A 25,310-nucleotide genomic window follows, 5' to 3' on the forward strand; every position below is an offset into this window, starting at 1 on the left:
CTCTGTCCAGCCTTTATCATCAATAGAGAGACCCAGATCTCTCTCCCACTTAGCTGCATAGGGTATGGATGTAGGAGAAGGTGTATCCAAAAGTTGGGCATATACAGTATCTCACAAAAGTGAGTACACCCCTCACATTTTTGTAAATTTTTTATTATATCTTTTCACGTGACAGCACTGAAGAAATGACACTTTGCTACAATGTAAAGTAGTGAGTGTACAGCTTGTATAACAGTGTATATTTGCTGTCCCCTCAAAATAACTCAACACACAGCCATTCGTGTCTAAACCGCTGGCAATAAAAGTGAGTATAGCCCTAAGTGAAAATGTCCAAATTGGGTCCAATTAACGATTTTCCCTCCCCGGTGTCATGTGACTTGTTAGTGTTACAAGGTCTCAGGTGTGAATGGGGAGCAGGTGTATTACATTTGGTCTTATCACTCTTACTCATCTCATACTGGTCACTGGAAGTTCAACATGGCACCTCATGGCAAAGAACTCTCTGAGGATTTGAAAAAAAAGAATTGTTGCTCTACATAAAGATGGCCTAGGCTATAAGAAGATTGCCAAGACCCTGAAACTGAGCTGCAGCACAGTGGCCAAGACCATACAGAGGTTTAACTCAGAACAGGCCTCGCCATAGTCGACCAAAGAAGTTGAGTGCACATGCTCAGCATCATATCCAAGGGTTGTCTTTGGGAAATAGTTGTATGAGTGCTGCCAGCATTGCTGCAGAGGTTGAAGGGGTGGGGGGTCAGCTAGTTAGTGCTCATACCATATGCCGCGCACTGCATCAAATTGGTTTGCATAGCTGTCATCCCAGAAGGAAGCCTCTTCTAAAGATGATGCACAAGAAAGCCCGCAAACAGTTTGCTGAAGACTAGCAGACTAAGGACATGGATTACTGGAAACATGCACTGTGGTCTAATGAGACCAAGATAAACTTATTTGGTCCAGATGGTGTCAAGCGTGTGTGGCGGCAACCAGGTGAGGAGTGCAAAGACAAATGCGTCTTGCCTACAGTCAAGCATGGTGGTGGGAGTGTCATGGTGTGGGGCTGCATGAGTGCTGCAGGCACTGAGGAGCTACAGTTCCTTGAGGGAACCATGCATGCCAACATGCACTGTGACATACTTATGCAGAGCATGATCTCCCTCCCTTCAGAGACTGGGCCACAGGGCAGTATTCCAACATGGAAACAACCCCAAACACACCTCCAAGATGACCACTGCCTTGCTAAGGAAGCTGAGGGTAAAGGTGATGGACTGGCCAAACATGTCTCCAGACCTAAACCCTATTGAGCATCTGTGGGGCATCCTCAAATGGAAGGTGGAGTAGTGCAAGGTCTCTAACATCCACCAGCTCCGTGATGTCGTCATGGAGGAGTGGAAGAGAACTCCAGTGGCAACCTGTGAAGCTCTGGTGAACTCCATACCCAAGAGGGTTAAGGCAGTGCTGGAAAATAATGGTAGCCACACAAAATATTGACACTTTGGGCCCTAATTGGACATTTTCACTTAGGGGTGTACTCACTTTTGTTGCCAGCGGTTTATACATTAATGGCTGTGTGTTGAGTTATTTTGAGGGGACAGCAAATTTACACTGTTTTACAAGCTGTACACTCACTAGTTTACATTGTAGCAAAGTGTAATTTCTTCAATGTTGTCACATGAAAAAATATAAAAAAATATTTACAAAAATGTGAGGGGTGCACTCACTTGTGTGAGATACTGTATGGTGGAGATTAAGGTGCGAGCGGGGTCTGTTTTTACATGTGCGTTTGAATATTGACATAGCGGGTAGGGATGTGTTTCTTCGGAGGCAAAGAAATGCTTAATTTGGAGATAGAAGAAAATTTCCAAGCTAGGGATGTCATGAGATTCGCAAAGGGTCATGAATAACTTAAACTCAGCGGGAGTTGTAAACTTGTGGGAACGAATAAGATTAGCAGAGGACCACCTGTGGAATGAGGAGGGGGAGGTCCAGGCAGGGTAGAAAGCTGGGTTATGGAGGTACTGTATGACAGGAGCAGGCTGTGAGGGGATTGGAAGCCATACTTTTGAGTCTGTCCCAAATCGCTAAGGAGTGACAGGTTATGGGGTTGCTCAATGATCTGCGGTCTCTAGGGTGGAGCCACAGTAAATTGGCTAGTAATAGTGGGTCGCAATCCACTGACTCCAGTGCCACCCATAAAGGTATTTCTTGTGTCGCTTGATATTTGGGAAGTTGAGCCAGGTGTGGGGCTTGATAATATTTGGTTATGTTGGGGAGCCGTGGGCCTCCTTTGAGTTTGGAGAGGTATAGTATGTGCCTTTCAATGCAAAGTCTTGTACTAACCCAAACGTAGTTAAACAAGCAACGTTGCAGGATCCTTAATAAGTGGGATGGGACTGGGATCGGTAAGATTCAAAAAAGGTACAGTATTTTCTACAAGATTGCCATTTTGGTGACAGTGATGTGGCCCATCCACGCCGGAGGGAGTACAGAACATGACATAAGGTTGGTTAAATGGGTTAACATCACTGGGTAGTTGGCGGAATACAGTGCATTAGGGTCTGCAGTCAGGTTTATCCCCAGGTAGGAGATGTATTGAGGGGACCAGGAGTTGCAGTATTAGCTAGGGGGGTGTGGATATATTCAGGGCTTTAGATTTCTGTGGGTTCACTACTAAGCCAGATTTTAGTGCAAATTGATCTAGGGTTTTTTGGAGATTAGGAAAAGAGGTTAGGGGGAGGACAGGAAAAGAAGAATATCATCCCTGAACAGACAGAGTGTGTGGTGGTGGCCTCCTAGCTCTATTTCTTTGATGTCAGGATTGGAACAGATTAGTTGAGCTAGGGGTACGATGGCTAGGACGAAAAGAATTGGGGATAGGGGGCACTCCTGTCTTGTCACTCAGATGGGAAAAGGGTCAGACTTATATCCTGCATATTTAAGATGGGCTGTAGGGGAGATGTATAAAGAGGATATCCAGGATAAGAAGTGTGGTCCAAACTGTAGGTAGGGCCAGAAAAGGGTGTTGAACGCTGTTTTAATGTCCAATGACATGAAGCGAGCCAGTATTTGGCGTTTGCGGGCTGCATGGGCTATGAGGAGTGTCCTGCAGACATTATTTCCAGCTTGCCGTAGAGGTATAAAGCCTACCTGGTCCTTGTGAATGAGAGACCCGATTATCAGATTCAAGTGTGATGACATAATTTTGGCTATCAATTTTATATCTATGTTTAATAATGAGATGGGGCGATAATTATTCCAGGATGTATCATCTGATTGGGGCTTGGGTAGCATGGAGGTAATGGCCGAGAGGGAGTCGGAACGAAAAGAGTGGCCTTTCAGAATGGAATTGAAGGCTCCTACGAGTAGAGGGGTGAGAAGGTCTGCAAAATGTTTATAATAGGCGGCCATGAAGCCGCCTGGGCCTGGGCGCTTGTTAGTTTTCAGAGTTTTGATCACAGTGCAGAACTTAAAAAACTTAAATGTTTGTATACTAATGCCGCGTACACTCAATCGGACATTCCAACAACAAAATCCTGGATTTATTTCCGATGAATGTTGGCTCAAACTTGTCTTGCATACACACGGTCGCACAAATGTTGTCGGAAATTCCGAACGTCAAGAGCGCGGTGATGTACAACACGTACGACGAGATGATAAGAATGAAGTTCAATAGCCAGTGCGGCTCTTCTGCTTGATTCCAAGCATGCGTGGAATTTTGTGCGTTGGAATTATGTACACATGATCGGAGTTTCCGACAACGGGTTTTGTTGTCGGAAAATTTGAGAACCAGCTCTTGAATTTTTGTTGTCGAAAATTCCGACAACAAATGTCCGATGGAGCCTACACACGGTCGGAATTTCCGACAACAAGCTCACATCGAACATTTGTTGTCAGAAATTCCGACCGCGTGTACGCGGCATTATAGGGCGTACACACGGTCGGACTTTGTTCGGACATTCCGACAACAAAATCCTAGGATTTTTTCCGACGGATGTTGGCTCAAACTTGTTTTGTCTACACACGGTCGCACAAAGTTGTTGGAAAATCCGATCGTTGTAAACGCGGTGACGTAAAACACGTACGTCGGGACTTTAAACGGGGCAGTGGCCAATAGCTTTCATCTCTTTATTTATTCTGAGCATGCGTGGCACTTTGTCCGTCGGATTTGTGTACACACGATTGGAATTTCCGACAACGGATTTTGTTGTCGGAAAATTTTATCTCCTGCTCTCCAACTTTGTGTGTTGGAAAATCCGATAGAAAATGTCCGATGGAGCCCACACACGGTCGGAATTTCCGACAACACGCTCCGATCGGACATTTTCCATCGGAAAATCCGACCGTGTGTACGGGGCATTAGAGTTGTAGGTGACCTCAGTTTGACATTTATTTGTGTTTAGCCTATGAACTGGTGATAATATCGATCCCAGAAACCAGCCATTGTGAGTTGCTGATAGTGATGTTGAGTTTGCTTTGTCCTTCTCTTTTTCTTCTTTCTTTATTCCTTGTATGTGCTGGTAAGATACAACATTTATGTGGAATGTTGATTGTATATGTGCTATGTTTAATTATATGTTTAGAAAAAAAGAAAAACCCCATTTTACCATTCTGTGAAACCATAACACTTTTTGGGGAGGTTTCTAGAAACAAAAATTTACATACAGTAGAGGAGAAAGTCAAGTAATTGAAAAAAATTATAATTAACGATTTGATTGTATGATTCTCTAACATTTTATTCTGATACTTTTGCAGATGGTGAATCTACATTTATTATCTACGGTAAGGAAATTGTCATACAATGTTATTTAACACATTACTGTTTTGACCTCAAATACTGTGGGGGTCATTTACTAAGAGTTAATGGAAGTACTGCCACTCTACATGAAATAGCACCGATTTTAGGCAATAAAGAGTTCAACTAGGTGAACATGTGCCTGAAAAATTGCGCTATTAGCGGCAAACATGTCTTAGTAAATTTGGAATCGGTGCTAATCGGCGGTTCCTTGGATCTGCAAGTGCCAATTGCAAACCCCATTGAAGTCTATAGGAGCTGAACAGGAAAAATCAAAAGTGCCCATTTTGAAGGCTTATATGCAAGCAATTGGCCAAAAAAGGAGTATGGAGGTCTGGGTACTGCCCTGGGGGACATGTATCAATAAAAAATAAAAAATAAAAAAAATCGTTTTTTTTCAGGAGCAGTGATTTTAATAATGCTTAAAGTGAAACAATAAAAATGAAAAATTCCTTTAAATATCGTGCCTGGGGGGTCCCCTTAGTCATTTGGCCGATGTATGGAACAGTGCCGCAGCAAAATGTCGTTTCTAAAGGAAAAAATGTTACTTAAAATTGCTTGCAGCTGTAATGTATTGCTGCCTCCCAGCAATATAGATGAAAAACCAATGAAAAAAATGGTGTAGGGTCCCCCAGTCCATACCAGGCCCTTCGGGTCAGGTATGGACTTTAAGGGGAACCCCATGCCTATGCCACACCCCCTCCCCTCTTGAACTGTACCATGCCACATGCCCTCAACATGGGGGCGGTGCTTTGGGTTCCCCTCCAAAGCACATTGTCCCCATGTTCATGGGGACAAGAGCCTCTTCCTGACAACCCTAGGCTGTGGTTGTCGAGGTCTGCGGGCGGGGGGCTATCAAAATCTGGAAGTCCCCTTTACATTGTACCCCTACCCATTCACCAAAAAAGTAGTGTGACAAAATACAATAGCCGGTTGTTGACAATTTCTTTATTAAAATTACTTCTTCTTCCCCTGCTTCTTCCTCAGTCTTTTGCTTTCCCGGCTTCTTCCTCTGGTCTTCTCCTTCTTCCTTCTGTCTTCCTCCAGCTTCTTCTTCCCCCTCTTCTTCTTTCTTCTTCCTGCGCTCCCGCTGCTGACCCGCTGATGATTCAAAAAACGAACCTCCCCCGATGATGAGATGGGGTGGATGACGTCATTCAGAGACCCTGCCCTTTGTGACTTCACCTGGGGGCATGATGGGTCCGTGATGTCACAAGGGGGTGGGGTCTCCAGATGATGCCATTTGGAGGTCACACCCCATAGCTATATATGACATGTACGCCATGGAAGCGGACAGATCGGCGGGCCAAAACGTCAGAGGAGGGTCGTTTTTGGATCTTTAGCGGGTCAGTGTCGGGAGCGGTGGCGGAGGAAGAAGAAGACCGGAGGAAGAAGAAGCGGGGGAAGAGGAATCCGGAGGAAGAGCAAAGGAAGAAGGAGAAGACCAGGGGAAGCAGGAAAGGAGAAGCCCGGGGAAGACCGGAGGAAAAAGCGGTGTAAGAAGTAGACATTTTTATTAAGGGACTTGTCAAAAACTGGCTAGTGTCTTTTGTCACATTACACTACTTTTTTGGTGAATGGGTAGGGGTATGATGTACTGCATACTCATTCACATAGGGGGACCGGGACCTGGGGGTCCGCTTATTAAAGGGGGCTTCCATATTCAAGATAAGCCCCCCACCCTCAGACCCTAACAACCACCAGCCAGGGTTGTCCAGAAGAGGCCCTTGTCCTGGTACAGATCAGGAGGGGGGCTTGCTCGTCCTCTCCCTTTCCTGACCTGCCAGGCTGCATGCTCAGAAAAGCATCTGGTATAGATTTTGGGGGGGCCCCACACCATTTTTTGTTATATTTTGTCATGGGGTTCCCCTTAAAATCCAGACCAGACCCGAAGGGCCTGGTATCGACTGAAGTGGGACTGCATGTCATTTTTGGCTTGATTTTGGAATACCACACCATAATAGTATTGAATATTATTGCATACCATTGCATTATTTGAAGAGTTAAAATTATGGAATCAACCAAACTGATGTGCATTGGCTTATCAGTGGGATTTGAACCCATGGCTTGAACCTTTAAAGGCAGCAGGTCATACCACTACGCTATGGAGCTGAGATCAACCATAAAACGAAAATACAATTACTAAAGTTTGATTCTTTTCATTCCATAAAATAATGTTTTGTATTTGAAGCATTCATTTTATGGTAACAACCATGTTCATGTGGCATTTGCCTATTGTCAGCATATGTTGCTGATTAAGATGTAAGCTTTGCGCTTATTTTCATGGTGGTTGCAAGGGGCCGGGAAGCCGGTCGCTGCATCCAACAATTGATGAGTCATCAGCTGTTTCCCGCGGACAGCTGAGTGTGCAAAAAATTGCCGTCCAAAAAAAAATCACGAAAAAAATGGCATGGTCCCCCCACAGGTCCATACCAGGACCTTCAGGTCTAGTATGGATTCGGAGGGGACCCCCCAATTTCCATACCAAAATCCATACCGGACCCTTATCTGAGCATGTGGGTGGGGGAAGCCCCCAGATTCTGCCCCCCCCATGTGAATGGGTATCGGGTGCATCATACCCCTATTTATTCACCAAAAAAAGCAGTGAAATGTAAAAAAAATACGAGAGCCAGTTTTTGACAAGTCCTTGTAAAATAGCTCTGAACCATCTTCTCCCCGAGCCGTGTCTCCCGCCGCCATCTTCTCCTGGTGCTGTCTCTCTTGCTGCCATCTTCTCCTGGTGCTGTCTCTCTCACCGCCATCGCCTCCTGCCACCGTCATCTCTCCCGCCACTGCCTACTTCTCCCACTGCTGTGTTCTTTCTCACCGCTGTCTGCCTCCATTGTGTCTCTTACATTGCCATGGGCATGACGTTATGACATCACACGGAGAGCCCGTCCCCCTTTAATATAAAAAAGGGGACGGGCTCTCCGGGTGACGTATCCAATGGTCACGCCCCATGGCTATGCAAGAGACATTAGACACCAGATGACAACACAACGGAGGAAGACAGCGATGAGGAAGAACACAGCAGCGGGAAAAGTAGGTGGTGGCGGGAGTGATGGAGGCAGGAGAAGACGGTGACAGAAGATGGTGGTGAGAGAGACAGCACTATGAGAAGATGGCGGCAGGAGACACGGCTCGGGAGAAGACGGCTCAGCTATTTTACAATAAAGTCGGCTATTTTTTTTTTACATTTCACTGCTTTTTTTGGTGAATGGGTAGGGGTGGGGGAAGAGGCCCTTGCCCTTGGGACCGCAAAGCATGTTGAGGGCATGTGGCCTGGAAGGTTCAGAGGGGCGCTCACCCATTCCCCCATCCTGACCTCCAGGCTGCATGCTCGGATAAGGGTTTGGTATGGATTTTGGGGGACCCCATGCCATTTTTTATTAATTTGGCACGGAGTTCCCCTTAAAATCCATACCAGACCCAAAGGGCCTGGCATGGATTTTAGAAAAAGAGGGGCCCCTAGAACACCCCCCAACCTAAAGCCTAGGCATACATGACACCAGCTCTTGAGTCAGGAGGCTGAGAAGCCATTTTTGTAATAAAAATTCAGGCCTGTTCTTAGGCCAAACAGCCACCACAAATGCTGGTCTTTAAATAACCTTACAAGCTTGCTCACCTCCACCCACCCAGTAAAGGACACACCCACTAGTGTAATTGATTCTGTATCTTGAGGTAAGACTCAAGTGGTCACATCTGTTCATTAGAATACACACTCTTTACAAATGAAAAAAAATGCCTCAGCATTGATATCTGGGCTGGGTAAAAGGGGAAATTACAACTTTGTGAGGGGTGCTTCACACAAATTGGTTACAAAGCGCATTTGTCATTCATCACAAGCATACAATATTAAAATATGTGTGTAGCATCACACTAGACTTATACATCCATATCTGGGCCAAAACACCCCAGTTGTAGATTTGTTGCAAACCCACATTTGCTTGATTTATAATGTGGTTTCTTGGGGTTCCATTATGTGAAACCCATCAAAAATGTTAGCACTGGTGAAAAAGAAAGTTTAACACCACAACATATAAACCTCTAGCCAGCTAGCAGGATTGGGAATCAAACCCAGAAACTCAGTGCTACAAGGCTGAAGCTCTAGACTGTGAGCCTCCATGCTTTTAGCCTGCATCTCTGTGGTGTCAAACAGTCCTAAGTCCCAGGGGTGCAAGAAGTTAATCAATGCAGATGTACTGTGGAAGGCCAGAGAGCCAGTGAACAACCTGTTTCTGGCATATACCTTCTTAAAGGCTGGGTATGGCTGATTACTGTCAGCATGCTGAGAGATAAACAGCCGTCATTTTGTGGGTTTTGGCGTTCTAAGAGGCTGCATTTAGTGGTGCTGGGGAGATGTTAATGCTGATTATAGTCTTTGCCCATGGAAAACATATGACACAATTTGCAACTGTGGTGGAACCCTCCTACACATATATACTAAATTTAGACAAGGACCTGCGTCAAGAGTTATGTTTAACAACATAGGAAGAACAGAACTTCTCTACATGAAGTGGCATGTTTGGGATGCAAACCCAGAAAGTCAGTGCTGGTATGCAGAAATGCTAACCTCTAAGCCACTGAGCTGTGTGGAACCCTCCTACACATAAATACTGCATTACTTTGGACATATAGGTGGTAGAATTACATGTCAGGAGTTATTCTTCTTGGTTTATTCTGTGATATTTGGTGGTTCTTGGTGTGTGAGTGTAGAATAGTGATGTTACTCTTTGAATTTTGGGAATGTCATTTTGATTTCTGATGTTAGTACACATATCACATATTTTGGGCTCAAATTATGATTATTTGGAAATAAAAAACAGACAAAATTGAGATTCATTTTAAATTTGCATCAGCAATGGTATTGTTTGTGGTTTGTAAAGACACCTGTGTGAGTTTGGGTAAAGATTTTTGTGAGATGGACAGCAACAAGTGAAAGTGACAGAGAAAAATATATTTTATCAAAACATGAAAACATTACACATTCTAGCATTCATATAAACAAAATAGATGAAAAAGAAGCAACATTGTTGCAAAGACAATTTCTTTGAGAGAAAGATACATTTCATCTCAACATGAAAAGGATTTATTTGGGGAAGTTACAATTGTACCATTAGAATCTTGCATTGGGCTACACAACTCTAATATTCACTCCCAAAAAATGCTCTTTAACCCAGCGCACATTTTGGTATTTACTATAACTTTTGGTAAAAAAGCCATAGGAGTTAAAATGAGAGTTCTTTGCAGGTATGAGCATGCTCAGTTGTGTTGGCACCTAGTTGTAAAGAGATGGGGAATTTATCTCTTCTCAGACTTTTAAAGATATTTCAGTGTAGAAATCACTTTTTCACACAGATTATCTTTAAACAATATATTGCATATTTCAGTACCATTTAGGCGATCATATCATGTGCTAAACATTATTTCCATGTGCACTAGACATGTGCATTCGTTTTTGTCAGAATTAAGTTTCATCCGAATTTTGGGTATTTTCGTTATCGTTTTAACAAACGATAATGAACGTGCAGAATCCAAAAACCGAAAGATCCGACATAAACAAATGCTTTATTTTCGTTTTCGTTGCAACAACAGTTTGATATAGATAGGAGATTCGATATGACGCTGACAATAGCGATCTGTGCCCATCGAACCTGTGGTCGAATGTGCCTAACCTTAACTCTATTCAACATAGAGAGAAAAGATTCGACATGGAGAGAAAAGATTCGACATAGAGAGAAAAGATTCAACATTTTAGAGACAATAGCAAAAAAGGTTGAATGTGCCTAACCTAACTCTATTAGTCCAAGATTATTCAACATAGAGAGAAAAGATTCGACATGAAGATTCAACGAAGCAGTCACCATGAGCGGACATTTATAGTCAAATGCTCCGCCCATAGGCTGTAGAAGAATTTTAATTACAGTGCTCATTGGAGGGGTAGCTCCTTAGTCAGGGAATTATCAAAACTTGAAATGGCATGGATCCATCGGGTCCGGTGCCATATGGCCTCAATATTGACACAGATGTTAATGTGTTTATTGATAATGGTTAGAATTTTTAGGTTTTGCCCTATTCTGAGCTCATGGCTGACCCGACCTTTTTACTTATTATAAGTGGACTATAACATTAGGCCTTTTATCTAGCAGTTTATACTGGGGGTTCACAGTTATTTTGGTCATTATGCTAATTGGGCTCATTTTTAAATTGATTCAGAAATGTTATATTCTCCTTTTCTTATAGATATCAATTTTTTTATTTAAAACTTCTTTTGCTCTAAGGGAGTGGGGGGGTTCTCTCTCGCTTCCACTCACATTTTTGTAGATTGGATTAACAATTAGATTCTTCATGGCCAATGACACTTATTATAATAAAAAAATTTTTTTTCAAATATTATTAATTTTTAATATTTTTTTACACAACATTTTTTGATATTTGCACTTTTCTTGTCCCGTTAAGTTTTTTGCAACCGCCAGTCATGATATAGCTTTGGGGAAGGAAGAATGAATTCAACATACACTCAATTTATGTGTTATTTCACATGGACCAATTAATTTTGGTTTATTGTATATACAAATAGTTTTTTAGAGAATGTTGGGGTTTTTAACGCTATACTCTGTGCACTTTTTTAGATACATGCATTTAAGTTGCGCCAAGTGCCGGGATTAACTTAGCTACCTTTAGTCCATATTTGTCATGGGGACCCTAGCTAATATGGGGTAACCTTGGCTTTATGGGACATTTTCGATCGTTAACCTTCACTGCCCATTCACTATTGGACGGTGAAGGCTGTTTTTAATTGACCTTTTTTGAATTTTTTTTTTTCTTTCATCAGTTTTAACATTTTTTTATATTTCCTTACGAATATTGAGTGAACCTTCTTTGGCAATTAACAATAGTACATATGTTTACCTTAAGGAAGGGCGATTGCCCTCTCTTAAGATGGCGACTTCGATCGCGGGACACCTGGAGCTCAGAGTGGGGCGTTCCGTCTAGTGTGTAGGATATTTAAGGTGGTGAGTCAGGAAGACGTCAGTTGTGACGAAACGACATAGGGAGGAGCGGCGTGCTGACATCACCACATACCACGCTTATCCCGGAAGCGATGGGCAGCATACTAAATCTGGCCGGCCTATGTTTTTAAACGAGCCTTTGTTTTACAACGTAATTGTAAGTGCATTTCTTCTTTTTATCCAATTAAACTGTGTGAAAACTTATTACGCTATGGAAGCCTTTTTTATGTATCCTTTCATGGGGGATGAGTGCCCATCCACTGCCTAGAAGATTCATGGTGGGGAGAAACTTAAGGATCCATCCTTATCAAAGACATGAGGCTGGGGTAGAAAGCCACACGCCTGCACGATCTCCTGTAACAAGAGATCTTAGGAGCTGGTAAGGGGCAGCATTTTTATTGGTGGAGGAATCCTTCTGTCACCACGCTCTTCTGGGTGTTATGGTCGCATGATTCACACCGCATGGATGCTTGTCTTACCTACCCTTGAAGGATTGTTCTGCCAGTGAACTTTTTTCCTTTATACCTTTGGAATGGACTGAATATACTCATTTATCCATGTTTTCTATTCTTTGATGTATTTATAATTTTTTTCACTGCTTGTCACGTTATAATGGGTGCATAATCATTATATTTAGAGGTGATTGAATTGTTCTAATTACATTTATCATCCAAGTTTTATAGCGCAGCTATTTTTGTCTTTTAGAAGAATTATAATGTTGGTTGACTAGTAATAATAATTAATAAATATAATTATTACTAGTGTCATACAACATTAGAATTCTATTATAGCTTGTAGGCGGAACATTTGACCGGAAATGTACGATTGCGGCGTCATACAGTTTAGCTGCTCCGTCTAATCTTCTTAGAGCATTCGACAGACACCATAAGCCTTCAATGACAGATTCGACCTTAATTATTTCGGATTTTCGTACGAATGCTTTTTTTCCTTGTCAAAAGAAGTTTATTGAGTATACAATGTTATAAAGATACATAAAGTAAGTTTACAAGGATCTATAAAGTAAGCTCATTGTTTTACAGTAGGGTTTATATAGGTAAATATCATGAAATTTCAAATATTAAACATTGGGTTCACATAAACCTAAATTAAAGATATATATCATTTCCTTAGTTACTTTTGTAGGTATTGAAATGATTTATACCTACTATACATATTGTTTACAAGTAGAGTGTATATAGGTCAAATAAATTCTGATAATGAGCTTTAATCGTAAGGTGGAGAAAAGGAAAGAGAAAGAAGAAAAAGGGTTGAAAGGTAGAGGTATGGTCCACAAGGTTGTCCCGCTCGTCAGTTTATTATTCTTTTTAGTTCTCTTTGAAGCCTTAGAATGGGTGTCTCTGTAAGTCATTTAATCTGTTACCATGGCAACAGGACAGAGTCATTGACGTTTGACAGGAACTGTTGTTTTATCCAAGGATGCCAAAGTTTTTCAAATTTTGGAATTTGATTTTGATCGATGGCTACCATCTTAGCATGGGACATTGTATTATTCATTCTGTGAATTGTTTCTGCTAGTACCAATGTAGGAGATTTCCATGCCTTAGCCACTGTTTGTTTTGCAGCCGTTATTAGTTGGATCATAAGTTTGAATTGAGAGAGTGTTAACCATTCCGGTTTTAGATTAAGTAAAGTTAAATATGGATCTGGTTGTATTATTTTTTTAAATATTTTAGATGCAATCACGAAGACTTCCTTCCAGAAGGTTTCGATTACTGGGCACGTCCACCATATGTGTAAATATGTGCCTATTTCTGGGCATCCTCGAAAACAAAGAGCTGAGGTATTAGGTGAATATTTTGCCACTCTAGCGGGTACAAGGTACCAGTGAGTTAGGACTTTATAATTTGTCTCCAGTGCTAAGATGTTGGGTGAAGATGACTTAGATGTGAGCCATATGTTAGACCAGTTCATGTCTTCTAAAGTTTGTCCCAGGTCCTCCTCCCACCTCTGAACGTAAGAGGGTCTATTAAGATTTGCTACTCCATATAATTGATTATAAAGTGATGAAATTGTACCTTTAGCAAATGGATCTTTTGTACAGATTGATTCAAAAATGGATAATTGGGATAATGGTGTATCCCCCTTTAGGAATGGTGTATAGAAATTTTTGATTTGGAGATATCTAAATATCTCAGAGTTTGGTAGATCATATTTTTCTTTAAGCGATGGGAATGAAAGGAATGATTTAGATGCTATGAAGTCATTTAGTATCTGAATGCCTGATGTTGTCCAAGCTTTAAAAGAATTTGGGTAGATCCATGCCGGATAAAAGGCCGGATTTCTGATAAAAGAAAGGAGAGGATTGTGTGGAGATTGTAACTGATATTTGGTTTTTAGTTTATCCCAGAGAGATAAGAAGTGTTTAGTTATGGGATTATGAATTTTAAAGCGGTCTTTAGGATCAAGCCATAATAAATTTGATATTAATAGAGGGTCATTTTCTGAAGCCTCTATAAATACCCATAATGGGATTTCCTGTTTTGCATGGTATTTGGACAGACTGGCCAAATGTGCTGCTCTGTAGTAGTTAGTAAAATTAGGGTATCCCAGGCCTCCTTTATTTTTGGGAACGAAGTAGTGTGTTTATAGGTATACGTGGTTTAGAAGAGCCCCATATAAACGAAGTTGCTCTTTTTTGTACTATTCTCAAAAAATAGGAAGGAATTGGAATAGGGAGGACTCTGAATAGATAAAGCAATTTGGGTAGAATAGTCATTTTGATTGCATTAATCTTCCCTATCCAGGATAAAGGAAGTTGCGACCATTGTTTTATTAGATTTGTGATCTGTCTTAATACAGGAGGATAATTGGTTGAGAATAAGTCAGAATGAGATGCTGTTAAATGAATTCCAAGATATGGGATTGATTTTTCTGCCCATGTGAATGGGAGTGCAGCCCTAGCCGGGATCAATTCCATGTTTGTGAGTGAAATATTAAGCACTAGGCATTTCTTAGGATTAATCATAAGGCCGGATAGGGCTGCAAATCCATCAAGAGCTGGTATTAAGTTAGGACCAGAGACCTGTGGTGATGATAGAAAAAGTAATATATCGTCTGCAAATATACATAATTTGTGTGTAATACCTCCTACTTCAATGCCAGTTATAGTTTGGTTTGTTCTGATGTATTGGGCCATGGGTTCGAGTATAAGGGCAAATAATAAGGGAGATAATGGGCAACCCTGTCGGGTACCTCTTTCGATATTAAAGGCTTCAGATTTGTATCCAGCATATTTTATATAGGCTTTGGGTTTATTATATAATGCTTTGATCCATGTTAAAAAGTGGGGTCCAAAACCCCATTTTTGTAATGAATATTGCATATATTGCCAGGATACTGTGTCAAATGCCCTCTTAATATCGAGAGATAGAAAACATAAAGGGATTTTCCGTTTTTTAGTAATATGTGCCAATAACACTGCCCTGCGTATATTATCGCCTGCCTGTCTATTTGGCATGAAGCCTACTTGATCTCTATGTATTAATTTTCCTATAATGCTATTGAGGCGTTTTGCTATTATTTTTGCTAATAATTTAATATGGAGGTTTAACAGAGAGATAGGCCGATAATTCACACAGGAAGTATCATCAGAAAGGGGTTTTGGGATCATACAAACAATTGCCATTAGTGTTTCTTGCCGAAAAGAATGTCCATCTAGAAGTTTGTTAAAAGTTTCAGTGAGAATGGGAGAGAGTATTTCTGAGAATGTTTTATAGTATAAAGCCGAGTAGCCGTCTGGGCCTGGTCTTTTGTTAAGTTTTAGGTCTTTTATGGCGTTAGCAACTTCATCTATAGTTATAGGCTCATCCAAACTGGTTTTTTGATTCTGAGATAACTCAGGTAAGGTTATTTTTGAGAAGAAGGATTCAGCCTCTGTAGGATTAAATTCATTGTTTGTCTTGTATAAAGTTGCGAGATGTGAGTGAAATTTATGGACTATTTTAACTGGATTACAAGTGTAAACATTTTTTGATAATTTCAAACGTATTGGTTTGAAAGATTTGTTAGTTGAATTTAATGCCCGAGCCAAATATGTACCTGGTTTGTTTGTATTCATGTAGAAATTGTGTTTGGAGCGTTTGAGGGATTTATCAACTGACTCAGTGAGAAATAGATCGTATTCCAATCTAGATTTTTCCAGATGAGATTTTGTACTCTGAGATGGATTATCTTGAAATGATATGTAGGCTGCATTAAAATTGAGTTCTAGTTTTTTTGCTAGATTTTTGCGTTCCCGTTTAAATAGTGCCATTTGTCTTTGTATTGTACCACGCAAGACAGGCTTATGAGCTTCCCACAGTGTTATTGGGGAGATGTCTGTTGTATTATTAATTGATATGTATTCCTTTAAAGCTTGTTCAATGGCCATCTGATGTAGTGGGTGTTTGAGCATTATGTCCGGTAAGTACCACGTTGGGTCATGTGCTTTTGGTATGGCTGAGGCTATAGTAGTGTATACTGCATTATGGTCAGACCACGGAATCGGAATTATATCTGATGCAATAATTTCTGGTATCATTCCTATTGTTAGAAAAATATGATCTATTCTGGTGAAGGTTTGATGAGGGTGCGAGAAATAAGTGAATTTCTTTTTCATTGGGTTACTTTCTCTCCACGAATCTACCAGATTGTATTTGGAAAGAAGTTGAGAAAAAGGTAATCTAGAGGTTATTTTGGATGGTGTAAAAGGTGATTTATCTAGAAATGGGAGGAGGACCTGGTTCGAATCCCCACACATTATCACTGTTCCTATTTTGTGTGTATTAATCACTTGTAATATATGTGAGAGGAATGGTGTAGGTTGTTTGTTAGGAGCGTAGTAGGAAATCACCGTGATTGCAGTATCCATTATATAACCCATGAGTATCAGGTATCTACCTTCTGGGTCTTTAATTTCTGATGATAAGGGGAATGGTGTGGATCAGTGAAATGCAATTAGAGTTCCCCTTTGCTTGGTACAGGCAGAAGCCGTGTAAATTTGTTGATAAAAAGGAGAAATATATTTTGGAGTAGAATCTTTGGTGAAGTGTGTTTCTTGGAGGCATACTATGTGAGCCTTCTTGTTATGGAAAGTACGGAAGGCTTTGGTCCTTTTTTGAGGGACATTTATTCCCTGAACTTTCAGGGAAAGTATATTCAGTGGTGCCATGGCAATAGATAAAATAGTTTTGACTTACTTTTTGTTATGCAGAGCTGACTGCGCAGATCAACCTGTGTGGACTGAAGAGATGAATAGATAGAAAAGAAACCAGTGAATTCTGGAGTAAAGAGTAAACAAAAAACATATGAGATTAGATGATACATTGTATAAATTATTTTTTGCAAGTAATCACAATTTACCCGTGAAAGGGAATAAATATCTCTCTCAGGGGAATAAGTGCCTTCATCACACTCCCACATAATATGGTTGGGAGAATGAGGAGGGCTAATGGGGGTACACGGATCTTCCGCTTACAGGAGAGAAGTGCTATGTCAAAAGACATCAAAATGATGTTTCATTAATTGGAGTGCAGAATATAGTTTTTGTTGAAATTATTTATTCCAGGGTGGTTGTATATGGTTAGTCTTGCCCTAGGCTAAATAATTCAGTTAGAAAGGTACTGTTAATAACTTTGGTATTGATGAAGATAGTTTAAATTATTTTGGGATTTTAACCCTTTTAGAGTAAACAATTACATATTTTATTCATATGTAACTGTTTAGATATGTTAACTCATAAAATTGAGGTTGTATTGCTTCAGATTAGAATAAACAAAAACATAATTCTAGGAACTAGTTAGGTAATAATATATTTGTTTTAAGAAAAGAAAGAAAAAGCTTCCATTACTTCTGGGTTATTGAACATATTTGTCCTAAAAAGTAATAAATCTATTGTTATTACCTGATAATATATAACTGAACAAGAATTTCCTTATTTCACTTATATATTCTAAGGCTATATGAATCAGAAGTAATAAGAAATATAACTGGAATGTAACATGATCCCACACAGTGTATGACTATCAGAATGCAGTTACATTCAATTATAAATATAGGTTTTTTATAGAGAACCATCTCTTAGTATAATAAATGAAGAGATATCAGGAATTAGGATGTCAGTCCATTGAATCTTCTTGGTCCATGGATGATGTGGCATAACGGCCTCTTTTGTGAGAATGATGATTCCCATTTTGTTCTGAAATTTTCTGGGTGCTGCCTGAAGGTGAAGATGATGCCATTCTTCTGCGTGTGGGAGTGTTGCTGCTTGTGGGTTCTGTCAGATTTAATTTTAAAAGAGTTTGTTGTAGTTCATCTGCTGATCTGCTTCTGTAAATTGTACCTTGGTAGTTAAATCTGACTGAAAAGGGGAAGCCCCATTGATACATAATGTTGTGGCGTTGCAGTTCCATTAGTTGGGGTTTCATGGATCGTCTTTTAGTAATAGTAAGTTGGGATAGGTCAGCAAAAATTTGATAATTGTGTCCTTGAAAATTAAGTTCCTTTTTTTCTCTTGCAGCAATTAGTATTTGTTCTTTCGCTCTGTAATAATGACATTTTGTGATTATATCACGTGGGGGTCCATCTTTCTTTTTGGCTGTGAGGGCTCTGTGTACTCTGTCCAGTTCTAAACGTTCAATAGGGATATCTGGCTTTAGTTCTTGTAATAGAGCAGTAATAGTAGATTGCAGGTCTTTCACAGTTTCAGGTATTCCCCTTATGCGCAAGTTTGAACGTCTGGCTCTATTTTCGTAATCTTCGAGCTTAGTTTGAAGTATTAAATTCTCTTTTTTTAATTGTTCCAATTCTGTTATATTTTCTTGGGTTGTAATTTCAATTTCATCCATTTTTATTTCTAAGGCTGCGGTGCGGTTTCCCAGCTCTCTTATTTCTTTGGTTAGGCTTTTTGTTATTTGGTCTGAGGTTTGTTTTAAAGCCTTATGAAGCATCTTTTCAAATTGTAATAATATTACTGGGGATGCTGAGGAGTCTTGTGGAGAAGTTTGTGAGAGGATTTGTTCTGTATCTGACTCAAATGGAGAGTCTTGCTGTGACATTTTCTGTCTGTGAGAGCGCCCTGATGCTGTATCTTGTGAGGTGACTGGAGCTGCTTCAGCTGCAATGAGTGCCTGTGAGCTCTTTGTGAGGTGATTTTTATTTCTGCCACGGTTTCCTCCCAGTACCATATTTCCTGCCCAAACTTTCACAGTTTGTTCCCTGGGGCAAAAAGGTTCAAATGGATACCTTTTGAGCCTGCAGGCTCCGCTTTGTCCTTCTCTTCTCTCCTCAGCGGTGTGGAGCTCTAACAATGCATGTCTGCTCCGCTAGGCTCCGCCTCCTGCCCCTACGAATGCTTTTTTTAACAAATCAAAATAAATAAAAATGAATTTCGGGAGTAACTAAATAAATGTATTTTTCGGACATGTCTAATGTGCACTACTCCAGGTTCTAGCAGAGTAAGGGTTTGGGTGCTATTTGTTTTCAGGGAGCTATAGTAAATTTGTTTTTGAGAGTATTTTTGTACCAGCGCTATAGTGAATACCGTTTTAGCACTAATTACCGCAATTAGCGCTAATTCGCGTGTGGCGCTATAGTAAATGACCCCCTGTATGTCTAACAGTTTATTTGTTTGCATCTTTTTTTTTTAAGATATGGCCACTTTAGTTCCAACAATATGCTTATTACCCAATGTTATTATGGACAGGATTGGAGGATTGGGGTAAGAGTTGTTATTGCGAAGAGGATTGGAATAAGAGCACCTGTAATAGTATTAGATACAGGGTTACAAAAAAAGGAAGAAAACTATTGGGACTTTTCAGGTGCTACAAAAACACATAGTGTATATATAATTGGGGAAGGGGGGATCTGGGTTCAAAATTATGATTTTTTAACTTTGTATGAGTTATTCATTATGTGGGTTTTTTACTGGTGGTTCTGCTTTAAAAAAAAAAGTTAAATGTATCTGTCTCATTTATCAATGTTAATATTAGGTGTTTTCTTTCCAGATCATGAGTATAAAGGAATATTTCAGCTCTTAAGTATTTTAAACAAACATTGGAATGTGACCATTCTTGCCCCATCAGTCTATACTGTTGTGTTCCTCATCGCTCTTCCTCTCAATATCATGGCGATCGTCATGTTCCTTGTGAAGGTGAAGGTCAAGAAGCCAGCAGTGGTCTACATGCTGAACCTCGCCACTGCAGATCTCCTCCTCATTAGTGTCCTGCCTTTTTATATTGTCTACAGATTCTTGGGATCTAACTGGATCTTCGGAGAAGAAATATGTCGCTTTATCATGGCAGCATTTTACTGTAACATGTACTGCTCCTCCCTGCTCATGACAAGTATCAGCATAGACCGTTTCCTGGGAATACTCTACCCGGTGCGGTCTCTTTCCTGGCGCACAGTGAGCCGAGCCTGGAGGGTGTGTGGTGTCATCTGGGTCATCTCATTGGCCAGCAATGTGCCGCTTCTCACACATCAACAAACGAGGTTAATGCTGGATATCACAGTGTGTCATGATTATCTGCATTTTGGGGCTCATTTAGATTTTACCTTTACCTATTTTTGCATTATTTTCTCACTTTTTAATTTCTTACCATTATTTATTACAACTTTCTTTTACATTGGAACCATCCGTAGTCTCAGCAGATCAACATTTGATGGCACACATAAGAGATCACGAGCTATCCGCCTAACCGTGGTTGTGCTGAGTGTGTTTGTCCTTTGTTTTGGCCCCACCAATGCCATCTATTTAATTCACCTCCAGCATGTGGGAAGGAATTCTGTACGCCCTTTATATATTCCCTACATCCTGTCTTCCAGTATCAGCAGCATCAACTGTTGTTTGGATCCTCTTATCTATTATTTTGCATCCTCCGAGTGTCAGAGATATGTCTACAGCTTGCTGTGCTGGAAGAAGCAGTCTCCAGACAGGAGTTCTGCTCAGCTCACTAAGAGTGGAAGAGTTCTTTTAATCCCTTCCCATCCATCCCCAGGCATCCCTTTAACTGAGTCTTTATGCCCAGGGGGTGGGAAGGTCTGTCTGATCATGTGAGGTGACACTGAAGGCAGCACTTTGTAGAGAAGAGGAAGCTCTGGAGGGTCATAAAGGAAAGAGAAAGGTGCCTCTAAGTGCAGTGATTAAAAGATTTATTACAGGCACAATGGGATTAAAAACACTTACAAGATAGTTAGAGGTCATAGGCATATAATGATTTGTCCTCATGCAGATCGCTGTAATCCTCGTCTGTCTGGGGGAGAAAGAGCCATCCTGCAGTGGTGGGCGGTAACGCGTTTCAGGGATTGGCTCCTTCGTCTGATGAAGGAGCCGTCCATGCTCCAAAATGCCTCACCCCCCACCACCTTCACCTGATGTCACATCGGCCCCATGCATTCCAGCTTGGCTCCAGAACCCGGGCCGCCTCATTGCATTTTCACCTCCTTGCCAATCCACGTCACTGGGGTGTCAGAAACCATGAATCAGACTGGGACAGAATTAAAGTTAAATCACACTTGTTTAATAATAATTAAAAAAGGTAAACAGTAAAAGTAGTCAAAAAATAGCCAGAATTCAGGATACGGAACGGATAGTCAGACAAGCCAAAACATCAGGGAGCCAGAGATGAGCGTAGTAGAACAGCAAGCAGGATCTGGAGCCAGAAGGAATGTCAGGCAAGCAAGTCTTTAACAGGAACACAGGAGAGCATCTCTAGAGATGTGACCAAGGCGAAGGCAGAGATCATCTGGGCTGGATGGCTTAAGTAGGCAGGACTGACGAGCAGGATATCATCAACAGATAAGTCACTGTGGAGAGATAGATGCTGGCAATTAGCCGACAGCTGAGCAGCCAGCTTAGAGAAGGAAGGGCTGAGACCAGCCCTGACATGGGAACTCTGACAGTTGCAGGATGACTCTCTCTCTCCCCCAGACAGATGAGGATTATAGCGATCCACAGGAGGACAAATCATTATATGCCTATGACCTCTTACTATCTTGTAAGTGTTTTTAATCCCATTGTGCCTGTAATACATTTTTTAACCACTGCACTTAGAGGCGCCTTTCTCTTTCTTTTATACCTTAATTATGGACATGCTGACTTATTAGCATAGCTAAACACAGACAATTCTACATAAAAAGGAAGACCTATAAAAGACAATATGACTTCAACATGTCTGAACTACTTTTCAAATCACATTCAATATATATATTTATATCCCTTACAATTAAAGCATTTGAATAAATAGTACCGTAGACTGTGATTACAAGAGGAAAACAAATCAAACACAGAGATTTCTTTAATTTAGCCAATTTTGCAGTGTCTGGTTTGGATCCAGGTGACTTTTCCTTCAAGTTTTGCAAAACTGTACATGAATAGACGCTGTATTGAATATTCAAATATTTCCTTATATATAAATGTCTCTTAACAATCCACAAAGTCACCTGGCTTTCATTTATGAGATCCTTCCAAACTGTTAGGATCTGGAATTGTGGAGAAAACACAATAATGAGTTTGTCAAAAACCTTAAAAGATCAGCAACATTCTTTGTGAGATCCGGATGGAGGACTTCAGCTGCTGAGACAAAACATAAGCAAGTGAGTAACACACTCCCAAACCAAATCTCATAGGAAGAGACTCCAATATCCCCTTAGGGACTTAATAACATATAAGAACACATTCAATCAATAGTTTTCTATTTTCTTACTCTACTTTTTCCACTACATTGTAGACAGTGGGGGGTGTAAACTCAAACCTCAAAACTTCTAGTAAGGACTCTCCCATAAAAATAGTTCCTCTGTTATTCTCTGTAGATTCTGGTACTCTGTACTTACAAATTACTTCTGCTATATCGGGGTGAACCCTTCATTACTGGGTCCAGCTTGCATAAATATTTTACAATGGCGTATTTTTTTCTATCATGCTGTCTGTGTAAGAACTCTAGTTTTATGTTTAACCACTTCACGCCAAATCACGTCACTGTACGTCATTTGGTTGAAGTGGTTGTATCGGGGTGATGCCTGCAGCTGCTGGCTTCACCCAGGTACCATTGTTTTAGAGCTAGCGGTCGTCTCTCTTGTGATAACAATCGATGCAGCTAATGAGCCACTCAGCCATTATTATAAGGAGCAGGAGGGGACATTCCCCCATCCCACCACCTTCCGCCACTCTGCCCGGGTCTCTCGTCCCACCGGGAGACCCAAGCGACCATCCGGCATGTCCACCGGCTGTGTGGAGACCTGAACGAAGCCGGAATTGGCTTTGGTGAGGTCTCCGATGTAAAAACCCAGAAGCAACGTCACTTACGGTTTACTCGGCTGCCAATGGCCCAAATTTGAAAAAAGTGTCAGTATTCCAAAACACAAAAATGTTTAAAGCGCCCCCATCCCCGCGTGCTCGTGCATCAAAGGAAACGTATACGTAAGTCGCACCCGCAAATGTACACGTGTTAGGTATTGCCGCAATCGTTAGAGCGCAAGCAATAATTCTAGCAAAAGACCTCCTCTGTAACTCTAAGCAGGTAGCCGTTAAAAATCTTTACACGTCACCTATGGAGATTTTTAAGTACCGTGGTTTGTTGTCATTCAAGCGCATGCAATTTTAAAGCGTGAAATGTTAGGTATCGGTTTACTTACTGTAACATTATCTTTCACAATATGTAAAAAAAATTGGTCTAACCATAAAACCTAAAACCTGGTCTAACCTTAAAAATTGGTCCAACCTTTTTTTTTATTTTTTAATTCAAAAAAGTGTATTTTTTCCCAAAAAATTGAGTTTGAAAGAGTTCCATGTCTGAATAGATACATGGAGCTCTGACTCGGCTCAGGTGCCCCCTGTAGAAAGCTGCTGGCTGAGGGGCAGTCGATAGGAGGAGGGGCCAGGAGAGCAGAAGTTTGGCCCGAGAAGAGGAGGATTCAGGCTGCTCTGTTCAAATCAAGCTGCACAGAGGAGGTAAGTATAACATGTTTGTTTAAAAAAAAAAAAAAAAAAAACGAGCCTTTACAATCACTTTAAGGTGTAAATCAGCACATTTCTTTAGAGCAGCATTTAGTGCACTTATAGTCTCATTGAAGATTTTTTGTTTCTGTTTTTTTTTTTCAAAAAATGGGTGGATGGGAGAAAAGTGATGTGGTTGGGTGGTGCGGTGGGTGGTGCGGTTGGGTGATGTGGTGGTTGGTGCGGTTGGGTAATGTGGTGGATGGTGTGGTGAGTGGAGTGGTGGGTGGTGTGGTTGAGTGGTGTGGTGGGTGGTGTGGTGTAGTTTGGTGGTGTGGTTGAGTGGTGTAGTGGGTGGTATGGTTGAGTGGTGTGGTGAGTGGTGTGGTGCAGTTTGGTGGTGTGGTTGCATGGTGTGGTGAGTGGAGTGGTGGGTGGTGTGGTTGAGTGGTGTAGTGGGTGGTTTGGTTGAGTGGTGTAGTGGGTGGTTTGGTGTGGTACAGTTTGGTGGTGTGGTTGGGGGTATGGTTGGGTGGCAGTAGTGAAAGGTGGGAGTGTTTTTTTTAGTGCATAAATGTCCTCCATATCATTTCAGTGTTCAGTGTGAGGCATAGATAGGGTTTTTTTTAGTGCATAATTTTAAATTACAAAATACATACCTCAGCCCTGGATTCTGACACTTCTAGGAGGTTTGGGTGATGTCACTGTACCTCGCCATGTCTCCTAGGATTCCATGGAATCCTGGGAAAATGTCCTTCATCTCATTGCAGTGTTCAGTGTGAGACATGAGTAGGGTGGGTGGTGTGGTTGGGTGGTGTGGTTGGGTGATGTGATGGTGGCAGTGGTGAGAGGTGGTGGTGTTTCTCAAAGCAGAATTTTAAAATTAAGATTGTAAAATACATACCTAAACCCTGCATTCTGACACTACCAGGAGATGTGGGTAATGTCACTGTGTACCTCACCATGTCTCCTGGACAAGCTGGGTCCATGAAACCTTGGGAGAATGTCCTCCATCTCATTGCAGTGTTCAATGTGAGGCATGAGTATGGTGGGCTGTGTGGTTGAGTGGTGTGATGGGTGGTGTGGCTGGGTAGTGTGGTGGGTGGCAGTGGCGAGAGGTGGTGGTGTTTCTCAAAGCAGAATTATAAAATTAAGATTGCAAAATACATACCTCAACCTTGGATTCTTACACTCCCAGGAGATGTGGGTAATGTCACCGTGTACCTCACCATGTCTCCTGGACAAGCTGGGTCCATGAAACCCTGGGAGAATGTCCTCCATCTCATTACAGTGTTCAATGTGAGGCACAGGATGTCACCCACACTTCCTGGAGCGTCAGAATCCAGGGCCGAGTTAAGCATTTTTATTTAACATCTTAAGATCCTAATTTTCAAAGATGTTTTCCCCAAGCTATTTTTTTAAGGGTAAGGATAGGCCAGCCTCAAGGTCTGAGCACCGTGCGGAGCTTCTATATGGGAAGGTTGTAGCGCCTATACACCTGTTTCCCCATATTTTTTTTAAGGGGGTGTGGGTGACTAAAACTAAAGTGGACCTATTTAAAGGAAAGATCCAATTT

The 25,310-nt window shown here is 41.1% G+C and overlaps 1 protein-coding gene across 1 annotated transcript; it reads left to right on the forward strand.

The window, feature by feature from the left end:
- The first annotated feature begins 19,732 nt into the window (after positions 1-19,732).
- Positions 19,733-20,865, forward strand: LOC141134885 (proteinase-activated receptor 1-like). The gene has a single exon (XM_073624314.1). It carries the CDS (start codon positions 19,757-19,759, stop codon positions 20,855-20,857), a length of 1,101 nt encoding a protein of 366 aa, XP_073480415.1. The 5' UTR covers positions 19,733-19,756; the 3' UTR covers positions 20,858-20,865.
- The last annotated feature ends 4,445 nt before the right edge of the window (positions 20,866-25,310 follow it).

Source organism: Aquarana catesbeiana, linkage group LG03 (assembly GCF_042186555.1).
Source record: "Aquarana catesbeiana isolate 2022-GZ linkage group LG03, ASM4218655v1, whole genome shotgun sequence".
In the NCBI taxonomy this organism is placed as follows: Eukaryota; Metazoa; Chordata; class Amphibia; order Anura; family Ranidae; genus Aquarana; species Aquarana catesbeiana.

Coding starts and splice junctions, on each gene's coding strand:
- LOC141134885 (XM_073624314.1), top strand. CDS start 19,757: ATGTATCTGTCTCATTTATCAATGTTAATATTAGGTGTTTTCTTTCCA.